The sequence below is a fragment of the Eubalaena glacialis genome, chromosome 1 (genome assembly GCF_028564815.1).
Source record: "Eubalaena glacialis isolate mEubGla1 chromosome 1, mEubGla1.1.hap2.+ XY, whole genome shotgun sequence".
Classification (NCBI taxonomy): Eukaryota; Metazoa; Chordata; class Mammalia; order Artiodactyla; family Balaenidae; genus Eubalaena; species Eubalaena glacialis.
In genome coordinates, this window is record NC_083716.1 from 197,192,606 (window position 1) to 197,207,223 (window position 14,618).

Below are 14,618 nucleotides of genomic sequence, written 5' to 3' on the forward strand. Positions count from 1 at the left end.
GTGATACCAGCACAGCATATAGAACTGGATTCTGAGTTCTGTTCCCTAACTTAGTGAGTCAATTTGGCAAGATTCGCCAATGTCTTCAATGTTCATCTCCCCCTTTGAGTCTGATATAGAAACTATTTTCAGAAGTAATGATGGGGAGCTTCTAATGCTGGGCATCCGCTCTGCCTGTCCTTTCCCCTGGCTCCTGAGCCTTGCCTTTACCTCCGTGGAATTGGGGGTGGAGAATGAGAGGGATGAGTTTATTCCAAGGGTAGGCAGCAATGCTAACATTCCTTTATATGATTATGTGGGTGGTTCTCAACCACCCCTGAACTGAATTTCTTAGAGAGTTCATCTAAAGAACCTGGTCCTGCCCCTCCCACCACCCCCGTCTCCTTTCAGTGCAATCTCAGAATCAGGTGAAGGGAAGATTTCTTAGGTCCCGTGTCCACGTTATAAAATGGTAATGGAGGATTCGGAACAGTACTTTTCAAACTATAGGTGATAGCATACTTGTGGGTCATGAAATCAATTTAGTTGATTACTACCAGCATTTTAAAATGAAATACAGTACAATAGAAAATAACAGAATATACGACATCGTAGAAAGGATAAGTATTGTTTTGTGAAGCTTTTGTGTAAGTTGTCTATATGTGTGTCTATAAATATGTGCACTGGGTTGTGATGTACCATGTTTTCCTTACTGTGAGTCTCTGAAAGAGTATGATAGCTCAGGACTGTGGATGTCCAAGGGCTGACGTCATAGTGGGAGGAAACAGTACTCCCGGGGGGCCCAGGCCAGATGCTTTGAAATAGCATCGCAAGTTCTGCCATACAAACAGTAGTTTTTATGACATTTTCCAAGACCAACCTTTTAAAGCTCAGGAAGGAAAAATTCTCTTGGCCTTTTAAATGAATATTTCATACACATTTACGATTATTCTTACTGCTGTTAAATTGGCTTAGCATATTTAAGGATGAGTAATGATTTATTTATATAAGTGATGTCCTTTTTTTTTTCTTCTTTTATATCTCACAGTGTAAAAAATACAGGGACCAATTCACAGACCAACAGAAACTTATTTATGAAGAGAAACTAGAAGCCAGTGAACTCTTCAAAGACAAGAAGGCTTTATACCCATCTAGGTATTATGGCTTTGCTTTACCCCTAACAGTCAATATTTTAAAAGTTTCTCAAACATATTTGTAGGCTTTTTCTAGTGGGTTTTGATTTTAGTAATACACAGATTTTTAATTTCATGAATTATTTTATGATCAGCTGGATATGAATGTAACACATTTGATCAAGGGCTTCCATAGTATACTTAGAGAAATGAGATCACATTTGTTGGTTTTACTCTATTGGCATTACCTGAACACTTCCTAAATAATTAGAAGTTGTCATTTAAAATAAAAATTGTCTAGGCTGTTAAGATAAATTTACATTGTAAATTCCCATTAGTTTTCCATAGTTTTCGGACACTAGCTGGTTTCTGATGGCAATCTACTGTAATCACCATTCCAATCTTCCTGCTTTAACAAGCTGGGTCAGAATCTCATTTGTAAGATAAATGAAGAATGAGCCAGTCTGTCACTTTCTGAGTGTTGCCTAGGCACTGGCCTGTGGTAGCCTTTGGTCGGCTAACTTATTGGCCGTGAGTTCTCTGGCCTCTGCAGCAAGTTCAGTTCCTTTATTGTAGACACCAAGTACTCAGTAAAAGAAGGAACACCAACTGCAAGTTTGCCAAGTGAAGTTCTTGGTAAAAACTGCTTATCAGAATATTCTTACATCTCCCAAGTTCATCGTTTTCCCCCTAGAATTCCTATCCCCTTTACATCTGGTGTTTCTAAAAAAGTAGATTGTACAATTTCAAGCCAAATCTGTAACTACTTTTAGCTTTTCCCAAAGAATGTCTTAGAAATAAAAATGCATTATATGCTAAGTATATTCACACGTACTGCGTGTGGTGTGTGTATATTCTCTACGTCTACACATATTTGAAAGCTCTTCCTCTTAAAGGATTAAATGAACATAAGTTGCCAAACTCATTTGCTTTAGATATTTTAAATGGCACAGCTTCCTTGGTCAGCTGACTTGGCTGCTTGAGGGGGTGTACACTCCCCTCAATCAAACACAGCGTCTAAATCCAACATTGTTCAAAGTGCCTGCTCTGTAAAGCATATTCAAACAGGTAGATTGTCTATATGCTTTCTCCACCAACTTAATTCATTCAGCTTTTTCTTTATATGTCTTTAAATTATAGAGTGGCCTTCTTAATTAACATTCCCTATGGCTGACTCTTTAGAAACTGGAAGGAGAAAAAAATGCATTTTTGAAGAAACAAATTCAAAGACTGTTAGCACTTTGTATTATTAAAAATGTGTTTGAATATGAACAACAACCAAAAAATGTTAATATCAAGCCAGGTCCTCTTGGGTAGTTTTATTGGGTAGTTTTATTAGTTTTCGGGGATGGTAGCGTGCTCACCCTCCAGCACTGAGAGAGGTCGAATCGTTGACCCTCCCACCGCTGTGTCAAGTGGCAGCCCTTAGGGGTGCCAGCCTTTTCTGTCCTGGGAGCTGTGAAACACTGACCACCTACGTGGATTTTCTTCCCTGATCCTCCACACACAGCACAAGCATTTAAAGTTGTATTTGCACATTGCCAGAACTTTATAGCTCAAAATGAAGCCGTGGTTTTTCCTTGATGTCTTTGAAGAAGCCTCCCTGTCACCCCACAGGTCTTTAGGGAAAGCCACCTTGGTGCTGTGTGCACGATCATGCCTCTTGCAAGAAGTAGTTTGGAAGAAAACTGCTCTGATTCTGAATGTTTACCTTGGCCACCTCTGTGCATTTAGGGGCATATCCTAAGAGGAAAGACCCGATTTTTGTTTCATATTTGACCTACTTAGAGCCAGAGTTACATGGTAATATGAAGTGCTCTGCAGTTTTCTTCTCAAGTGGTTGCTCTGGATCTGTCCTTCCCCAGAAGGCCTACTGATTTCCTTATTCTCTGTGAGAAAATGAAAATTTTCTTTGGAGCAGGTGATGGTAATGATTTGTGCTCTTTTTACCATTGCTACATATTGTTTAAAGATATTAATGAATCCTGTGTAGGCAGCTGTTAACCTTATAATAATAGAGATTAAAAGGAATGACCTATTCCTTCCTGTGAGTCCATGCACACGGGTCTTGGCTGTCCTACTTGTGAGTGATTTCTTTCTTGGTTGTTCCATGTGATAAGATTTTTATAAAAGTCTTACCCACCAAATGCCATGATCACATCAAAAATATATTTGAGGTGATTCCTCATTGTAGTTTTGATTTGCATTTCTCTAATGTTGATGCTGGAGAGGGTGTGGAGAAAAGGGAACCCTCTTGCACTGTTGGTGGGGATGTAAATGGATACAGCCACTCTGGAGAACAGTACGGAAGTCCCTTAAGAAACTAAAAATAGAACTACCATATGACCCAGCAATCCCACTACTGGGCATATACCCTGAGAAAACTATAATTCAAAAAGAGTCATGTACCACAATGTTCATTGCAGCACTGTTTACAATAGCCAGGACATGGAAGCAACCTAAGTGTCCATCGACAGATGAATGGATAAAGAAAATGTGACACATATATACAATGGAATATTACTCAGCCATAAAAAGAAACGAAATTGAGTTATTTGTAGTGAGGTAGATGTACCTAGAGTCTGTCATACAGAGTGAAGTAAGTCAGAAAGAGAAAAATACCGTATGCTAACACATGTGGAATCCAAAAAAAAAAAACATTGGTTCTGATGAACCTAGGGGCAGGACAGGAATAAAGACACAGACGTAGAGAATGGACTTGAGGACACGGGGAGGGGGCAGGGTAAACTGGGACGAAGTGAGAGAGTAACATTGACATATACACACCACCAAATGTAAAATAGATAGCTAGTGGGAAGCAGCTGCATCTCATGGGGAGATCAGCGGGGAGGTCAGCTCGGTGCTTTGTGACCACCTAGAGGGGTGGGATAGGGAGGGTGGGAGGGAGACGCAAGAGGGAGGGGATATGGGGATATATGTATACATATAGCTGATTCACTTTGTTATACAGCAGAAACTAACACAACATTGTAAAGCAGTTATACTCCAATAAAGATGTTAAGAAAAGAAAAAAGAAAATATATATATATTTGAAATTTGAATTTCAAAATCAACTGACCTGTTACCTTTTTCTAGTAGTATTTCCATGTGAGACCATTTCTTACGTGAGGAACTTTTTTCCTTTAGTGTTGGGCAGCCATTCCAAGGGCCTTACTTGGAAATCAACAAGAATCCCAAGTATAAGAAACTCAAAGATGCCATTGAAGAAAAGATTATCATTGCTGAAGTGGTGAACAAAATTAACCGTGCTAATGGGAAGGTAAAAACGCTAACCCTGAAGACCTGTAAGAAGTGTTTAGCAGTCGGGACAGTTTTCTGAATGTTAAAATTTGCATTTCGGAAATAGACTCACAGACATAGAAAACAAATTTATGGTTACCAGAAGGGAAAGGAGTGGGGAGGGGTAAATTAGGAATTTGGGGTTAACAGATACACACTACTAAATATAAAATAGATAAACAATAAGGTCCTACTGTATAGCGCAGGGAACTATATTCAGTATCTTGTAATAATCTATAACAGAAAAGAATCTAAAAATATATATATGTGTGTGTGTGTATGTATAACTGAATCACTTTGCTGTATGCTGAAACTGACACAACATTGTAAATCAACTATACTTCAAAAAAATTTGCATTTCGTATACCCCACAGAGTTACTGTGAATGGAGCTGTTTTATCTTACCTTTAAGCTTAGGTGGAATTTTGCTTGTTCTCTGAAATTTTTGTGAGTTAAAATAGATTATCTATGTTCTTTAGTGTGTTCTCGTTTACATAGGTGTGCATGCTGAAAAATATTAGAATAATATTTTCTACATTTCTACAAATAACAATGCTTTAAACTCATGAACTCTTTTGGGGGATTTTTGATCATTGGTTTTACATCCTTTTTTGTTTTGGTTTCTTGTAGAGTACATCCCGGATTTTCCTCTTGACAAATAATAATCTCCTTCTTGCTGATCAAAAGTCTGGACAGATCAAGTCGGAGGTTCCCCTGGTGGATGTAACCAAAGTATCAATGAGCTCACAAAATGATGGCTTCTTTGCCGTCCACCTCAAAGAGGTAAAGCTTTAACTATTGATTTGACTGAAAGATTTCTGCATTGGTCCAATCTCTCAGCCATTGATCTAAAATTTTCTACATGTGAATAATCCTATTACTTGAAGTTTATATATTCTTCTTACTGACCTGCAAATTTGGTCTATATTTACTCATGTAAAATCTCAGGCTTGGTTTTTCAGTAACTGAATAAGATTAATGACTCTTTTTGACTCATTCACTTGAGTTCTCATTTCACTGAGTAGCTTTTTGTTTACACCCACCATGATGTGCCTTATTTTGAGACTAATTCCTAGAAATATCAAGACATTCAAAATTATACTTCTTTCTGTTGTTTCTTCTATCTATTAAATTAGTAAATGTCTTCTTGTTCATCATTAATTTGGGGGTTTTTAATTAAAGGATGCAACTATAATAAAACAACTGCCTAGTAATTTTGACCTAAAGATTTTTTTTTTTATAAGTGGTTTTTTTTTTTTTAATTTAATTTTATTTTTTTATTTATTTTTATTTATGACTGTGTTGGGTCTTCGTTTCTGTGCGAGGGCTTTCTCTAGTTGTGGCAAGTGGGGGCCACTCTTCATCGCGGTGCACAGGCCTCTCACTATCGCGGCCTCTCTTGTTGCGGAGCGCAGGCTCAGTAATTGTGGTTCACAGGCCTAGTTGCTCCGCAGCATGTGGGATCTTCCCAGACCAGGGCTCGAACCCGTGTCCCCTGCATTGGCAGGCAGATTCTCAACCACTGCGCCACCAGGGAAGCCCCGACCTAAAGATTTTTTAATGTCAGCTTAACTAAGACCTCCTGGCTTGAACTGAGAGGTTAAGAGTGTAGGCTCTGGCATTGGTGTCACCAGCTTTACAGTGACCTTGGCCAAGTCATTTAACTTTAATATGCCTACCTAATTTTCCTTTTCTTAAAATAGGGAAAATATTAGTACCTACTTCATAGTGTTGTTATAAGGGTTAAAAGAAACTATGTAATGTGCTTTTAGCATAGTGCCTGTCACATAACAAATAGTCACTGAATAAACAGATGTCAGCAAATATTAATCATATATAGGTACATATACCTAGCTAATAGATAGTAACCTATCTAGCTGATTCTAAACGTAAGAACATCCCATAAGCTTAGTTCAGCCTGTTTTCCCCACTATGGATTTTAGCCTAAAGGAGCATATTAAATCAGTGATTCCGAGCCTCAATTATATATTAAAATATGCTGGTCCCCAGGCCATTTCCCCAGTCCAACCGAATCAGAGTTTCTTGGAATGGGGCAGAAGCATCCTGTATTTTAAGCTCCCCGGGTGAGTCCCCTGTGCAGCTAAGGTTGAAAGCCACCGCCTGAGGGTATTTGTTGGAAGTCTTTTTGTTGTTGTTGTCGTTCTTATCTTTTTAACCAAATCATGGAGGAGCTTTTAGAACAGCCGTTTCAGAATGAGTTATGGGTTAGGTCGGTGCTTCTCGAACTTGAGTGAGCCAACAGATCACCCAGGGGTCTTCCTGTGGAATCGTCTGCAGTGGGCCTGCGGTCAGGCCCGAGCGCCTGCTTTTCTAACAAGCTCCCAGGTGATGTGGATGGTGCTTCTGGTCCGTTGACCAACTTGGGGCGGCAAGGGGTGAGGTAACCTTACTAAAGTGCTCGGAGCAACTGGGAAGAAATAACTGCTTTTGTCATTATTGTTTGTTCGGGAGGATGGACTCCAGGAGCTGATGTTTTAAAGAGACTGTAAATGTGTTTTCAGCCAAACCTGTAAACATGTACCTCCCGAGCTGTCTTTAGTCATGATAACCTGACTCTTGGTTTGTCCTTTCAGGGCTCGGAAGCAGCCAGTAAAGGAGACTTCCTCTTCAGCAGTGATCACCTGATTGAAATGGCCACCAAGCTCTATCGGACGACTCTCAGCCAAACCAGACAGAAGCTCAATATCGAAATCTCCGATGAGTATGCTCATGAATTGTTTGAATATGCCTTTTCACTTTTAACTTTCTTGTTTTCGTTGCGCGATCTGGGCTCATTCATTTTTACAACTACTGCTTATTAAGTACCGAGTATGTGTCTGGCATGTGCTGTAGATGATGGAGGGGCAGCGAGTGACCCTGACCAAGTCCCCACTTTCACGTACCTGACATCCTAGTGGAGGAGACAAGTATGCACAGATGAAATAATACATAGGTGGTGTGACTTTGGTTAGTGTCAAGTGCTTGTGGAGAAAAAAAGGCAGGTTAAAGGTCAGACGGTGTTAATTTTGATATGGAGATCAGGGAGGCCTCTTTGATGCCGTGACATTTGAATCGAAATTGGAATCTAGGGAGATGCCTTCTGGGGGAGGCAGCAGGTACAAAGGCCCTGAAGCAGTAGTGGACGTGGTGGCAGAGTGAAATGGGGGGGAAAGACCCTGGAGCAAGAGGCAGAGGGACCCGGCTGTGTAGAGCCTGGTAGCTGAGGTCAGGAATTGAGATTTTGCTGCTGATGAAAGGTCACTGTGGGTTATGGGCAAGAATGTGGCGTGATCCGATTTATGATTTTTGAAGAGCTCTCTGGCTGCAGCGTGGGGAATGACTGTTAGGGAGGCAAGAGTGAAAGCAGAGAAAATAGTTGGGAGCTTCTGTGAGCTGTTGAGGGTAAGGACGATGAGGCTTAGGCTAGGGTGTGAGTAGGAGGTAGTGAGAAGTAGTCAGGTTCTGAGTGTGATTGGAAGGAAAACGAGAACTTATTAACAGACTGGGTGTTAGGTTTTGGGCCTGAGCCTACATGGTACCATTTACTGCAGTAGCTGACACTGAAGAAAGAGGGGTTTGTGGGTGGCTGAGGTGTGGGGAGTCAAGAGTGCCGGTTTGGGATGTGTTAGGTACTTGAGATACCTTTTCTGACATATAAACTAGAATTATAGAGTAAGTGTTCCATGTTGGCAACGGTTCACTAGTGTCAGGACGGCTATGAATTTGAAATTTGCTTTTTTTTGCTTCACATTAGGGCTCTGATTATAGAGACATGTGATTTGTATGCAGACTGGAGCATCCCTCCATTTATTAAATCTGTCAATATAAGATCATTGACATGAATTTTAGTTACTATGTGGATTGACACTTACTTGATTACTTTTTAATAGATTGTTTACTATCTGTGTATCTACTTCATTGCACGCAGAGTAAAAATTTGCATCACCATATTGCTCAGGAAAGGATTTTATTTACTAATGAAGATTTTGCCAGCCTATTCTATCTCAAGTCTTTATAAAAGTCTCTCTAAAATAAATTCATACCCATTCCTGTCCCCTTGTAAGCCAAACCAACTCTCCTTGATGTGTTAGGATTGACAGAACCTTAGGTTCATTGTCTGTTCTAAGAATGGTGTTTAGATGGGGCATGGGGCTGTGGGGATATTGGCCTTTATGTATACTCTATATTGGAAAATGCAGTTTACACAAAATAACTTTCCTTATGATTGAGTCCTTTCTCATAAAACAAAGAAATTAGGAAAAAAGATAAGGGCTTGTTGGGTTCCAGTCAATTAAGGTTTTAACCTGTGAGGGCTGTTAGATCTTTAAACTCTCTTTAGTTGAAATTTTTCATAACTCAGGAAGCTACACTTCTGTTTTGGTGGGACTGGTCATTCCCACTCATCGTGGAAAGATTCTGTGTGTTCAGATGGAGAAGCTCCTTGATATATGGATGAAGCAGCCTCGCATTTGGTCCGCTACATTAATAAGGCCATCTTTGCAGAGAAAATCACGCCAACATCCAGGCCACAAAGGATTGCTGCTTTTAAGCGCTTCCCAAACTGGCATTCTGAGAACACTGCCTTTGCAGGATGTTAGTAGTGATGTGCTGTGAAGAAATGTACAGTCCTTCTTCACTACAGCACCTCCCAGAGCCTCTGCAGTCTTGTTGCACATTGTGACTGTCCTGAGGGGCTCCGGGGGGTGCCATGTGCTGTATCAACTACAGAACCCCTCCAGTGGCTCTCACAATTTCTGTTCGAGGCACATGATTTCGGAACACTGATGGGGATAGTTTGCTTCAGGGCGGCAGGGACCCTGCTTGTCACAGAAGAGGGGTCTGATGTTCTAGCTGTGTAGGCTTTCGATAAACATGCTTCACTGTGCGAAGATTCTGTGTGGCCACGTGAAGAAAACAAACATTTAGTAGCATTGTAAACCAGTCCAGAACACCTTTCCTTCCCCTATTCCTAATTATTGGTTGGTCTCATAAAAATAAAATAGCTGATGGAAGCTTGCCTAGCACCGTGGTCCCTTCCTGGGCAGTGCAGGAAGCCACGTGGCAGAGCAAGGCTCCCATGTAGCCTCTGATTCATAACCTCTGGGAGCTCTTAAGCAGGGATTATACTCCTTTTTGGAGAGCATTTTAAACAAAATTTTGCATTTTAAACAAAATTTTACAGAGTCATGGGGAGGGGTGCCCATGACGTATTTTTGCAGACTATGCAGACCAGTGTTGTAAACAGCATACAGTTCGGTGACCAGGACCTTCCTCAGTAGATCATTTTCAGAAGTAGAAGTAGTTATTCTAACAAACCCAGTCTCCACAATCCCTGTATGTCAGTTTACAGGAGGAAAGTCAAAGGCCTGTTACTTCCTTAGAGCAGTTTTAACCTGCACATGTAGAAGTGAGAATTGAATTCAATGAGAGACTCAATTGCCTTATAATCCCCAGTCCTTAAACGCCCAAACTATGCAATTTGTAAATAGATTGCATTTTAAGGATAACCTTAAATAAGATCTATAGTATTTCTAAAAATGAATCTATAGTAATAGAAACTAAAGTGAATTTTTCTATTCAGTATTTTAAATATACATGTGTATATAGATACATGTATACACACATACATGTAATACACACATACACATATATTATTTAAGTTATACAGTTGTTTTTCTGAATATTTTAAATCCAAACAACTAATCTATGTTCCTTTTACTGTGAAGTTCTGACTGTTATTGGTGCTGTGAAATCATGCATCTGACATGATTATTTGCTGTAGGATGATTCTCTGATTCTCTGTCCTTACTGTGGGCCAGGCTTCAGTTTTCTCTTCTATGAAATAGAGATAAATAATGGTACTTACCTCATAGGATTGTTTTAAAGTTGAGTTAATATGTGTAACTTACTAAGAACAGTGTGGGCCGTAGTAAATACTCAGTAAAGTTTAGTTACTGTTATTTCTAGAGTGAATCGCGGTCATGAATTGCGAACACAGAGACAGCCAGTGTATGCTAAAGTTATTGGGAAAAGAACTCCCCGTACATTTATGACTACAAGTGGTCTTTAAAAATTAAAATGTAAAAATATTTTATTATTTATGTTAAACTTGAAAGATTTTGTTTTTCCTTTGAGGCACATAGATATAAGTATACATGCTGGAGAGAGATCTCAGGCGAATTTGGAACTAGAGCTCCTTTTTTAGTGCTTTCAAGTTGAAAAGAAACAGCCCATTTGAAAGCTCAGAAGTACCACCGATGAGTACAAACTTATGTGTCACGTTTCACTCCAGTAGCTGATGTTTGCAAAATGTGGCCTCTTTAGACCTTGAAACAGAGACTAACGTGTACAGAGCAGAGCTGTTGTCGTGGGTGCCAGTGAGCATGTGACCCATCACATGGTTTTTAGAGTGACTCACTTAATTGTATGCCAGTAACTCAGAAAACAATTCCCTGAGAAACATAGCTGAAAGCATGGTAATATTACACTGATTCTGATGGTGGAGAGAAAAGAGCACAGGCCTTGAGCTGGGAAGGAATGGGTTCTGGTCCAGCCATGCTGCCCTCATGCCTCCTTGGTGATGCCGTCCTGGAGGGCAGAGACCTCAATTTATACATCTGGATGTCTGTCCCTCACAGCACCCAGCCCAGGGGGAAGCCAGTCCTATGTCTGTTGTAGGAAGGAGTGACAAATAATCTTGTGGGCAGGCACTTGACTGCTGATCATCCATGAAAGGAAAGCTTTGAACTAGAATATGGTTTCCCACAGTGTACCACATATACCACCGGTAGCATAAGAGGTGGCTTTAGGTGTACACTGATAGATTTTTATGTATGGGTGGATATTAAAAATACAACTGGCAGATCAGACTCATGATTTCATCATTTTTATTCAGTAGGTCACAGCTGCTTTGAAACATTTATTTAGTGTGTAGATATGAAAAAAGATGTGTAGGATGTATGTAAATATCCAACATTTGGAAACCGTAGTCTGGAGTGTCTCTAGACCCCTTTTCTTTTCTTTTTTTAAATTTATTTATTTAATTTATTTATTTTTGGCTGCATTGGGTCTTCGTTGCTGTGCACGGGCTTTCTCTAGTTGTGGAGAGCAGGGTCTACTCTTCGTTGCGGTGTGTGGGCTTCTCTTTGCGGTGGCTTCTCTTGTTGTGGAGCACGGGCTCTAGAGCGCAGGCTCAGTAGCTGTGGCACACGGGCTTAGGGCTTAGTTGCTCCGCAGCATGTGGGATCTTCCCGGACCAGGGCTCGAACCCATGTCCCCTGCATTGGCAGGCAGATTCCCAACCACTGCGCCACCAGGGAAGCCCTAGGCCCCTTTTCTGAAATTCTGTATTGCATTTTCTCAATTTGTTGATAATTTAATATTTTTGCTATGCAGAAATGGAGAAAAATGGAAAATAGCACGTTCATCTTTCCATCTGAAACATGGAAATAATTATTCATAGCCCTTCTTACGGTATAGGAATATGATGAGCTAATGAACTTGAGTTTACTTAGGGCTAAATTATGGCCACTGGAAGCAAAATGCAATGTAATACCCGATGGTGTGATCCTGTGGCTAGAAGGGCTGATGGAAAGGGGAATGAATACTTGTCAAGGTAAATATCCATTAAAAAACAAAAGCTGGTGTTAGTGTAATCATCAGCTGTTTTGTGTGTACTTTTCTTCAGTTTGTCTTATTCTTTCCTCCTAGGTTCCTGGTGCAGTTCAGACAAGACAAAGTATGTGTGAAGTTTATTCAGGGCAACCAGAAAAATGGGAGTGTCCCAACATGCAAGCGAAAAAACAACCGTCTCCTTGAAGTCGCTGTCCCTTAACTGGCGCCTCCCCTCTGCTTCCACGGACTCGTTTCTTTGTAATAGTGCAATTTGGTTTTGTTTTGTTTGGGGTTCATTGTATGTTCGGGAATTGCCAAAGGTTAACACTGTTAGAGTCCCTTGGCAAAATAAACATATTTGACTAATCAATTTTTACTATTGGAATAGTTTTAACCCTTAAAGTACACATTCTGTCCTGGGACAGGATTGTAGAAACTAACAGTATCTATGCCATGTCGTGCGTGTTCCTTGTTTAGTCATCATTGCTAGATCTTTGTGCCCTAAAGCAACATATTACTCATAAATCATTAATACATCTAAGTGTAGGAAATGGTCTTAACAGATAGTGCATCCGTTCATCAACTATTTATTGAATGCCTACTCTGCGCTAGGCACTGTACTAGGTGATACGAAAACTTATTAGGAACCTTTTTTTGTTTGTTTTAAGGCCATTACATTCTGGCTGGTTTGTGCTGGCTTTACCAGGGCTAAGAGACTTTGAAAATGTTGAGACCAAAACAGTAACTGTTGATGATGGACAGCATTTGTTAGGAACCCTGTAGTATGATCTTTAACAATATATACGTCAAGAAGGGCTGGTCCTAGGAAGTAGATATATTGATATATGACTCGGTAAAATTGCCTCTACATGTGGTTTCTATTTGAAAAGAGAAAACTGAAATTTGAACAGGACTTTTAAAGTGTTCAGATCTCTTGTAATTGCTTTTAACGGTAGAAAAGAGTCATTCTTATTTTAGAAAAAGTGACAGAAGCAGTCCAGTAAGGTTATATTTTCCTGTTTGTGGTAAACATCATATATGATCCTAGATATGCTAATATCTGCAGAGTGTTGTTTTCACCCAAATTACAGTGAAAGGCTGAAAGCCTTTCAGATGGTGGCAAGCATTCTATATGATGTGCAATAAACATCCGAGATCTTTTTTGAAAGTTTTATTTATAATATACATTTTGTATGAGAGAGATGATTAGTACAGGGTACATATTTTAGTCAAGGATCAAAATGGTGTGTGTTAATTTGCAGGATTTTCCCCCCCCAAATTTACAATAAGGATTCATTTTGGAAACTACATTTTAAACTTCGGAATCAAATCGTTTCTCATTTGGGAGGATAATGTGTATACATTGGTATGTTAAATAATAAAACTGTTCTAATTTGGTGCCATTTCCTGGATCACAACTGTATTTTTGTATTTCAAGCTATTTTCTTATGTTGTATGTCAATGTATTGTCGCACAGAAAGGCTTTACAATCCAAACATTATGTGTTCTCTGTGTAACTGAATTTCACTTACCTTTTATAAACCAGAAACATTCATTGAAAATATTTTCTGGGGATTTTCTTTTAACTTTTGTACTTTAAAAAGTTGCTCCCATAAAGAAATTCTCAGAAGCCTTTGTGTTAATTGGCTCAGGTAGAGGATATAATTACTTTCTTTCAGTCTTTTCCAACATGTATATAAAGTGGTAGATTGATGATTACTGAAATAGGTGAGTAGAAATTTGGAATTGAGAGGTGTTTTATTAAAATGTTTTTAAAAAAATATGTAATGCATTCACATTGTTCAACATACAAATAAGTGTAAAAAGATATATAATACAAATTCTCCATCCCATCAGTCACCCATCTGCTCAGTTCCTGTGCCTCCCTGCAAAGTTAACCATTGTTTTTAATTGGTTTTACTTTATGCATATGCTTACAAGAAGAAATAAAAATAGAGATTCTTATCTTCCTCCTGCTTTAGTAGACAAAAGCTATTATAGATATTGTTCTTTACTTTGCCTTTTTTGCTCTTCATTCTTTGTACCGTATAGTCTTCCGTTGTATGGGTGCACTATAATGTATTTATCCAGTCCCCTGCTGATCATCATTGGGTTGTTTCCTGAATGGAAGCTCACGGGGCACGGCATTGTTGGCCAGACCTGCCTGTGCTGCCCACCCGCCCCCATGCCTGACTAGAGGTTACTGATAAGCTGTAATGTTGCCTACTACAGCGGGTGAGCATCCAGTACTTCTGTATCTTTGAATTTCTGTCACTGTCCTGCAGTGGAGAATTAAAGTATTGGTGGCACTCCAGATTTCCTATGTACCTTAGTGACACAGCCCTAACTTGTTCCCAACCACCACTTAGTTGTCCAGCCCCTGGAGTGGCTTGTAGATGTTGTGCTTGAAAAAAGTAACCAGGCAGTGAGGACCAAACATCAGACCATGGTAGTCGCCAAGTTTGCAGTGCTGTTGATGAAGTTACCCTTGACTTTGACATCCATCTACCACAAGGCAAGAAACGAACATGGGAAAGTTACTGTCTTAAAGACTGGTTACAGTTTTGTATTTCACACTCTTGGAATAATAAC

At 39.7% G+C, this 14,618-nt stretch overlaps 1 protein-coding gene across 3 annotated transcripts in view; it reads left to right on the plus strand.

Annotated features, from left to right (window-relative positions):
* MYO1B (myosin IB) overlaps window positions 1–13,590 on the plus strand; it is a 185,902-nt gene extending 172,312 nt beyond the window's left edge. For all 3 annotated transcript variants that reach the window (XM_061185944.1, XM_061185927.1, XM_061185935.1), the window contains 5 exons: window positions 1,028–1,134; window positions 4,260–4,392; window positions 5,043–5,195; window positions 7,007–7,134; window positions 12,123–13,590. In XM_061185944.1, the coding sequence (XP_061041927.1) occupies window positions 1,028–1,134; window positions 4,260–4,392; window positions 5,043–5,195; window positions 7,007–7,134; window positions 12,123–12,246 (645 nt within the window). In that variant the 3' untranslated portion in view covers window positions 12,247–13,590. The remainder of the gene's footprint in view (window positions 1–1,027; window positions 1,135–4,259; window positions 4,393–5,042; window positions 5,196–7,006; window positions 7,135–12,122) is intronic.
* Window positions 13,591–14,618: the final 1,028 nt, after the last annotated feature.